A 9,294-nucleotide genomic window follows, 5' to 3' on the forward strand; every position below is an offset into this window, starting at 1 on the left:
CGAGAGCGGCAGGCGGCAAGCACGGCGGCAGAGAATAGCCGCCGCGCCGCCAGGCCCAGCCAGTGTCGCGGGCGGGCGCGGACGGCCGAGAGAGCGGCCGCCACTCTGCGCGCCGCCGCGCCGCGCCTCCCGCGCTTGCTACCGCCCAACGTCCGACAGCCTGTGCGGACCAGCCCCAAACCTGCGCCGCAACCACCCGCGCCGTTCAAACCACCGAGGATGGGGCTACACACGGCCACACCACAGTCGCCAACCAGTCGCCACGGCAGCGCCGCAAACCACGGCCAAACTGCAGCTACCGCGCGCTACAGCCTGGCTCGGCCCGCCGAGAATCGCCGCCCCCGCCCACATGCCGCCCCCACAGCCCCAGCCGACGACCCGCCACAATGGCCAAACCTTCGGCAAAAGTGCCACACCGTCGCCGCGCCAGCCCGGCCAGCGCGGCCGCCGCCACAGCCACACAAGCGGAGGCGTGCGGCGATGCCGGCCGTGCAAACGCACCTCCGCCGCCCCATCGCCCTCCCACCGTTTCCCGATCGGCCCGCAGCCGTCGGGCCACCTCGCCCGCCAACATTCGCGCCCCTTTCTCACAAAATTGCCCGCCGCAAACAAAACGGGCGCCGCCTGCGCAACATCGGCACCGGCCAACCGAGCGCCGCCGCCCCTCGCCGCTTACGCGAGGGGGGCTGACCGCCGTCCGCAACTACAGACACACCGAATCTGCCTCCAAGCACACACGACAGCCGACCTCCTACATTTATACGCCGCAAGCCACCCAACGGTGTGTGGCGGAGGGCACTTTTTACGTTACGTGCCACTGTCGTCATTGCCTCCCTTTGCCGTTCCAGTCGCGTATGGTTCGCGGGAACAACGACTGTCTGAAAGCCTCCGTGCGCGCTCGAATCTCTCTACTTTTACTACATTCGGGATCTCCTCGGGAGGTATATACGTACGGGGAAGCAATATATTCGATACCTCATCCGGAAACGCACCCTCTCGAAAACCTGGCGAGCAAGCTACACCGCGATGCAGAGAGCGCCTCCCTTGCAGAGTCTGCCACTTAACTATCACGGTTACCACATAACCCTGTGACGAAACGTTGGACCTTTCTCTATCTCCTCCGTCAACCCGACCTGCTACGCATCCCACACTGGTGGGCAACACTCACGTATGGGTCGGTCGAACGCGTGTTTTTGTAAGCCACCTCCTTTGTTGATGGACTACATTTTTGCTAAGCATTCTCCCAGTGCATCTCAACCTGGTACCCGCCTTACCAACAATTACTTTTATCTGATCATCATTCCACTTCCAAATCATTCCGCACGCATACTCCCAGATACATATTTTACAGACGTCACAGCTACCAGTGTTTGTCCCGCTATCATATAATCAATCATACAATAAACGATCCTTCTTTCTGTATATTCGCAATACATCACATTTGTCTATGTTAAGGGGACAGTTGCCACTCCCTGCACCGGGTGCCTATCCGCTGCCGATCGTCCTGCAACCTCTCTGTATACTACATACAGCACATCATCCGCGAAACGACGCATGGAACGTCCGGCACTATCTACTAGCTCATTTATATGATATGAATTGTGAAAAGCAATGGTCCCATAACACTCCCCCGTGGCACGCCAGGGGTTACTTTAACGTCTGTAGACGTCTGTCTCTCCATTGATAACAACATGCTGTGTTCCGTCTGCTAACATCTCGTCAATCCAGCCACACAGTTGGTCTGATATTCTGTAGACTCTTACGTCGTTTATCAGGCGACGGTGCGGAGCTGTATCGAACGCCTTCCGGACGTCAACGACAATGGCATCCACCTGGGAGCCTGTATCTCATATTTTCTGGGTCTCATGCGCAAATAAAGCGAGCTGGGGGTCTCACACACGATCGCTGTTTCCGGAATCCAACATGGATTCCTACATAGTAGACTCTGGAGTTTCCACAAACGACATGATACTCGAGCAAACAACATGTTCTACAACACATCGACGTCAGAGATATGGGTCTATGGTTTTTGCGCATCTGCTCGACGACTGGGACTACCTGTGCTCTTTTCCAATCATTTGGAACCCTCCCTTCCTCTCCAGAGACTTGCGGTACACGGCTGTTAGAAGGGGGGCAGGTTGTTTCGCGTACCCTGTGTAGGAATCGCGAATTGGTAATCCCGTCGGGTCCGGCGGACTTTCCCATTCCTCCTTGGACACTTATTTCGATGTCAGCCGGTTTCTCGTTCGTGCGAGCATTTAGAGACGGAACTGCAGTGCGGTCCGTCCTCTGTGAAACAGCTTTGGAAACAGGTGTTTAGGTATTTCACAGCTTTACGCGTGTCATCCTCTGTTTCAATGCCATCACCATGCCGGAGTGTCTGGATATGCTGTTTCGAGCCACTTACTGATTCAACGCAAGACCGGAACGTCCTAGCATTTTCTGTCAACGTCGGTACATAGGGTTTGTTCTACTTTCGAATTCACTGAACGCTTCACGCATAGCCCTCCTTACGCTCACACTTTGGACATCGTTTAGCTTCTGTTTGTCTCGGAGGTTTTGGCTGCGTTTAAACTTTGGGTGAAGCTCTCTTTGCTTTCGCAACAGTTTCCTAACGTTGTTGTTGTAGTATACCACGGTGGGTTTTTTTTCCCATCCCTCACAGTTCGACACTCGGCACGTACCTGTCTAAAAACGCATTTTTACCATTGCCTTGCACTTTCTCCATGAACACTCAACATTGTCAGTGTCGGAACAGGCATTTGCCTTTTCATCTGTCGGGTCGTCTGCAAATCTGCCTTCTATTACTCTTGCTAGCCAAAACAGATAGATACACCGTCCTCCCTGCAACGGCCTTATGATCACTGCGTCCCTGTTCTGCACATACAGAGTCGAAACACGTTCGGGTCTGTTTGTCATCCGTAGGTCCACGATGTTATCTCCACGAGTCGGTTCTCTGTTCATTTTGCTCGAGGTGATTTTCGGACAGTGCACTCAGTATAATGTCACTCGATGCTCTCTGTCCCCCTACCACCCGTCCTGAACATCATCTGAGTGTCCCAGTCTATATCGGGTAAATTGAAATCTCCACCTAAGACCCTAACATGCTGAGGAAAATGTATGTGAAATGTGTTTCCAAAATCCGTCTCTCCGTTGTTCTGCCACTAATGCTGCTGCGTCGGGAGGTCGGTCAAAGGAGCCAATTATTATTAAACCTAGCTCGGTTGTTGGGTGTAACCTCCACCCACAATATTTCACAGGAACCATCCACCTCTACTTCACTACAGGATCAAAACTACTACTCAAACAGCGACGAACACACCACCACCGGTTGCATGCAATCGAGCCTTTCTAAAACACCGTCTGTACCTTTGTGACAATTTCGGCAGAATTTATCCCTGGCGTCAGCCAGCTTTCTGTACCTTATCACGATTGCAGAGCTTCGGTGCTTTCTCTGTCAGCGCTTGCGGTTCCGGTACTGTACCAACGCAGCTTCGACAGTTGACAATTAACAAACGATACCGATTGCTGCTTGGTCCCCGCACCCGTTGAGGCTGCTGTTGCCCCCTTTCTGTACTTGCCCAAGGCCATCTAACCTAACAAAACCGCCCAGCCCACGCCACACAACCCCTGCTACCCGTGTAGCCGCTTGTTGCGTGTAGTGCTCTCCACCTAAGACTATAACATGCCTTCGACATTCGCAGTGTACAACACCTTAGGTTAGGGTTGGCGTCGCTTGGGTTAGGTTAGGTTACGTTAGGTGGACGTGGGTTAGGTTAAGGGTTAAAGTTAGGTTAGGCGTCAAAGTTAGGTTAAGCGTTCGGACGTGAGGCGTCAGGTGGCCGCACCTACCTTACGGCCGGACATCTTAGGTTAGGCTAAGGGCGCCGAGGTCACGTTACGTTCACCTTCGGGCGCCACACGTAGCTGTCACAGGTAGGTAGTAGTTCGGTCGGTCGGTCGTCGGCAAGCCGCAAAAAACTACAGACGACGTCGACAACAAGACCGAGCAGGAGGCAGATATATACCGAGCGCCAAAGAGACCGACCACACACACACACACACACACACACACACAAACAACAAACACCACCCACCGGCCAAAGGGGCACCAAAAAAACCCACAAAGCCGAGCACCACACGTCGCGACCAGAGGCAACCCGCAACCGCAACGGCGCTTTCCGCACCGGGCCGGATGCACGTACGACAACACCGCTACCCGTACACAAGGCCTCCCATTGCACACAGCCGCTCTGTGTTCAACATCATCAATGGCGCGCCCGCGGCTCGTCGCGGTCGCAGCCATGACGCCGCCGCCACTTTTGCACCAACACATTCACGCACCGCAAAACAGCTCGCCGACCCACCGACACAGCACAGCCGACAAACAAAAACAACCGCGGCGGCGGCAACAAAACAAAACAAACACCTCGCACCAAGCGTCCGACAGAAAACAAACGGACAGGCACACAGGCCTCTGCTAACGACCACGACACAGCGGCACGCTGCCCCTTTCCCGCCACTCTCGATTCACAGCGCACGCGACCCCGTCGTCGACGACGACACGCGACGGGCTCGCTTCCCGCAACCTACACCTTTCCGCCACTACGCACGGCTCCACCCGACGCCCGTCGCAACGGCACTACTGCACGCACTATCACCCCCGCCGCCGCCGCCGCCGCCGCCGCCTCCTCCTCTCTCCCCCTTCCCGTACACAACAACACAGCCAAAAACACACTCACGACCCAAACATAACAACATGGCACGTGCATCGGCGCACACCCCCAACCAGTCACCGTCGACACAACCACACGCAAGGCACGGAAAAACCGGCGTCCTTCCACGTTGCCATCAAAGCAGCACAAACAACCACACAGGAGGAACCACCAACAACTGCCGGCCGGCCGGCAACCACCAAACGCACATTCCCGCTCGCCACCACACACCTCTCGGCAGCCGTTTCGCAAAGACATGACATGACATGACGCGACATCATCGCATCACGGGCGACGCACGCACACCGACCCACTTTCCCGCCCGTCTCTCTCTCTCTTTTTCTTCCGACGCCTTCGGCCGAGCACACACGTACGTGGCACAACGCCCAACACAGTCACACACAGTCGACAGGCGCACGCCCAGGCACGCAACGACGCAGCGCAGCAAAGGCGCCCGCGACACATACCTCCTCTCCCGTCTCGCCGCCGACCGCCAGCCAGCCACTCGCAATGTGCACTGGCCAACCGGACACACGTCCACCGCGCCGCCTCCGACCACCCGCCAGGGGGCGCTCACGTCCGCGACAACAGCGCGGCCCGCCGCCGGGCGGGCCCAGCCCGGCCCAGGCGGCGCGCGCTGCTCTGCACTCGGCGCGCCGCGCCACACATCCTGCTGCAGACCGGGCTCGTCTCTCTGTACGCGTCTGCGTCTGCCCGCATCTCATCTTCCTGCGCATCAACACAAACGAGGCCACGTGAGCAAACCCCCGTCACAACGCCACATCACGCACTGCCTTGTCGACCGCCTAAATAAATGCACTCACCCACCAGCCATCCGCTTCGTCCTCTTCTTGCTTACTCGTTGTTCGTCGTTGTTGCTGCTGCACCAGCACCAGCACCAGCACCGGCGGCGGCGGCGGCGGCGGCGGCGGCGGCGGCGGCGGCGGCGGCGGCGGCAGCGGCAGCGGCAGCGCACACAGCCCCCAGCCGGCCGCATCCGAGGGGGCCCCGCCGCCAGCGTCGCCTCCTTGGGCACAGGTGCGGTGCTGTGGCCGCCCATCCAACCGCATTTGCTGGCCGTCCCAGCCGCCAGGCAGGCGTTCCCACTGCCGCGCACCGCCTCTGCTGCAGAAGACGAACAAACGAAACGTACAAACATACACGCACCCGAAGCGTGGCCACACACGGACGGGACCGACAGGCTCCAAGGCGACCAAACGATGGAAAAACAAACACAAAAACAAAAGACACGCGAGCGAGCGAGCAAGCACGCAGTCGCCTCGCCTCTGTCCTCCCGCCCCCGCCCTTCTCCCCACCACATGCCCACAAACACCACCGCCTGCCCGCATCTCCACATTCGCCCCCTCCATTTGTTCCCTTGCGTTCGTTCCTTCCTTCCTTCCATGTGTCTGCGTGCGCGGCGCCTCTCCAACATCCGCCGTCCGTCCGTCCCGTTTTCGCCGTACCACACGCCACCGTCGGCGCCGCCTCGCCTCCTCCCAGTCCACCACCGCCGCCGCCCCTGTCCGCCCCGCACACCACCATACACCGCTGCTTGTCCCGGCCGTTGCCACCAAAGGCGCCAGCCGCAAACCGCGCCAAACGCCGCAGCGCGCGTGCGTCCTTCCTTCTTGCTTGCTTCTCCGTGCCGACGCTGCCTCTATTCCCGCACCCATTCGGCCGACAAGCACTGGCGTCGACGACACAGCCGTTGGGCTCCGGCACTGCGCGTACCGGAGTTACACGCGCACCCCCCCTCGCGAACGCACGACTCATTCTCTTTGTTGTTTCTCCTCTTTCTTACGTCTTCGTTTCTTGTTTGTTTGTTTGTTTGTTTTTTTTTTTTTCCTCCCACCGCCGCATGTGACACAATGGCCTCCCTCCCCCTTTCGTTCGTTGTCGCCGCTTTGTTTCTCTTTCTCATTGGTGCACGTCCGACGCGCTCCATTTCCACCACACCACGGCCATCGGCCTCCTCAACGGGCAGGCGCAGTGTGCCATTCTCCGGCGCACAAGCACACCGCGCGGCTCGCTCTCCTCGCCCCCACGCCACGCCACGCCACGCAGCACAAATGATGCTGTCTCGCAACACGACACACGGTGCGCACACCCCCGACCACGCGGCTCTTAAAAGGCATGGCACCGGCGACATGCGCCGCCCCGGCCCGCATCCGTCGTCTCACGTTCACTGCCGGCCGCGTCTGAGGCTACAACCGCACCACAACAACGGTCCCCTCCCGGCAACACATTTGTTGCACAAACACAACCGCCGAGCGCAGCGCGAGCCACCCACACGCGCCCTCCCCGTCTTTAAAAGCCTCCGCGTCTCCTTTCTCCTTTCGCGCCCCTCCCATCTCCCGAATATGCCAGCAGCGGTGCCACTACCGCGAAACGGACACGCCTTCCGGGCCACATGCAAGGGCACGCCCACCACCAACTACTGCCATATTCGCGGACGCAGTTAGGCAACACGCAACGCACTCTCCACCTACTTTCTCTCTCTCGTCCATTCTCTTTAAAACACACGAACCAACCAACCACGGCTAACACACTTTTTCGCGACACCTTTGACTGCGTTATCTTGACCGTGACGGCAGCTATCGACCTTCCAATTCCCCACTAAACACACACACACCCCTACATACACACCCTTCGCTACACCGGACAACAACAGCGTACACAACAGGAGGGCACACGAAACGGCAGGCAAGGGCAACGCATTCTCATAGATTCCTCCTCCGAGCCATGTCGGCGAACGTTTCATCCGGGAAGGCAATGCAATTCAGCCGTCACCACGGCCGACACCTGCAGCCGCGCCGTAAACGCCTTTCAGTGCGGCTGCAATGCACGGGAACGTTCCGTTGCTATAGACAGCGCCTCTCCGTTTTTCCCTGCTTCGTTTTCCGGTGATTGCTTCTCCATTTTGTTTGTTTTATTACTTTCCGTTCCCCTCCTCCACCATTGTTTCCGTCCCCAACAGTTTTGCTCATTCCACACGTTCTGCCCAGACACGACACTCGACCGATCAAAGGTCAGCCTTTCGTCACCGTTCGCGGCGCCGACGGTGCCACAGTGCGACTGGTGTGAACACCGACACGTTGCCATGACGCCGGTGTACCGCGCCGATATTGACAGTTACTCAGAGCCGCCGGATCGGATCACATCACCGACACACCTGCCATTTCACACCGGGGGACACAGACCAACGAAACGCGTGTACGCCCATAACAACAAACAACGACCGTCGTCGTCTAGCCTCACGCTTACTGTACTCAACCGAACACACGTGCACCGTGAATGACGTGCGTGCGCACAACAGTCCAATCAATCATCAGTCAAACTGCAGAAACGGCTATCATCAAATCAAGGGCCAAATAGGTACACCACCGTGCGTGTCGCCTACCCCACCCGCCCGTACATTTCTTGGCGACTTCGTAATGGATGATAGTACGACACGTCCATTTAAAACGTCACCAACACACACACACCAACGCGCCGTACAGCAAAGGGAATAGTCGACGGCAACACAACATTTCACCCTCGCCATCATGTATGATGTGACAACAGACGGCCGTAACGGTGACATCCAACAATCAATCAATCGCGAGGACTTTCAATTGCAGTCACGTGACTAACCGGGCAGACGGAGACAAAGACATGAATCAGCGCCACAGACAGCACCAACACCTCCTATCGATCTATCTGTGTGTCGACAAACAACCACGCCAAGACTCGTGCACGCATTCCACGTCACACCGGCGGCAACCAAACCCTCGCGGCCGTACCCCAGTAACCACAACCACAACCACATTCGAGACCACACCACCACGGCACAGCAGCACCACCAGCTGCCTCGCAACCAACCAAACCGGGTAGCTATGCCGCCCCTCTCACTCACTCACTCACTCACTCACTCACACACACACAAACAATTCCGCTCTTCCCGCAAAGGCAATTTGGTGGCCCTGAAAAGGGCCGTTTTGCCGCTCTCGCAACGGAGGGAGCTTCCTTCCTTCCTTCCTTCCTTCCTTCCTTCCTTCCTTCCAAGAGCCGAAGTAACAACCTCCTCCTTACTTGGAGCTCGTGTACTTGGTCACCGCCTTCGTGCCCTCGCTCACGGCGTGCTTGGCCAGCTCGCCAGGCAGCAAGAGCCGCACAGCCGTCTGGATCTCGCGGGACGTGATGGTCGAGCGCTTGTTGTAGTGCGCCAGGCGAGACGCCTCGGCCGCAATGCGCTCGAAAATGTCGTTCACGAAGCTGTTCATGATGCTCATCGCCTTCGACGAGATGCCCGTGTCGGGGTGCACCTGCTTCAGCACCTTGTAGATGTAGATGGCATAGCTCTCCTTCCTCTTGCGCTTCTTCTTCTTGTCGCCCTTCGAAATGTTCTTCTGCGCCTTGCCGGCCTTCTTGGCGGCCTTCCCGCTAGTCTTGGGCGGCATCTCGAACGTACAACAACAGGCAGCAAGCGCTCCGCTCTAGTCAGCGTCTCCCCACACAGTGGCACCCGCCGCTACCGCAACACCGCACCTTTACCAGCTCGCCCTGTTGCGGCCGCCGACCAATGGGGCGCGCGCGC

General features: G+C 57.9%; 1 protein-coding gene across 1 annotated transcript; it reads left to right on the forward strand.

Moving 5' to 3' along the window:
* The first annotated feature begins 4,195 nt into the window (after positions 1-4,195).
* Positions 4,196-4,975, forward strand: LOC126232477 (uncharacterized). The gene has a single exon (XM_049942729.1). The coding sequence runs from the start codon at positions 4,196-4,198 to the stop codon at positions 4,973-4,975; it is 780 nt and encodes a 259-aa protein (XP_049798686.1).
* The last annotated feature ends 4,319 nt before the right edge of the window (positions 4,976-9,294 follow it).

This window comes from Schistocerca nitens, unplaced genomic scaffold (assembly GCF_023898315.1).
Source record: "Schistocerca nitens isolate TAMUIC-IGC-003100 unplaced genomic scaffold, iqSchNite1.1 HiC_scaffold_517, whole genome shotgun sequence".
Taxonomy (NCBI): domain Eukaryota; kingdom Metazoa; phylum Arthropoda; class Insecta; order Orthoptera; family Acrididae; genus Schistocerca; species Schistocerca nitens.

What these genes read in the sequence shown, in the direction of transcription:
- LOC126232477 (XM_049942729.1), top strand. Translation starts at nt 4,196, where the DNA reads ATGCACGTACGACAACACCGCTACCCGTACACAAGGCCTCCCATTGCA.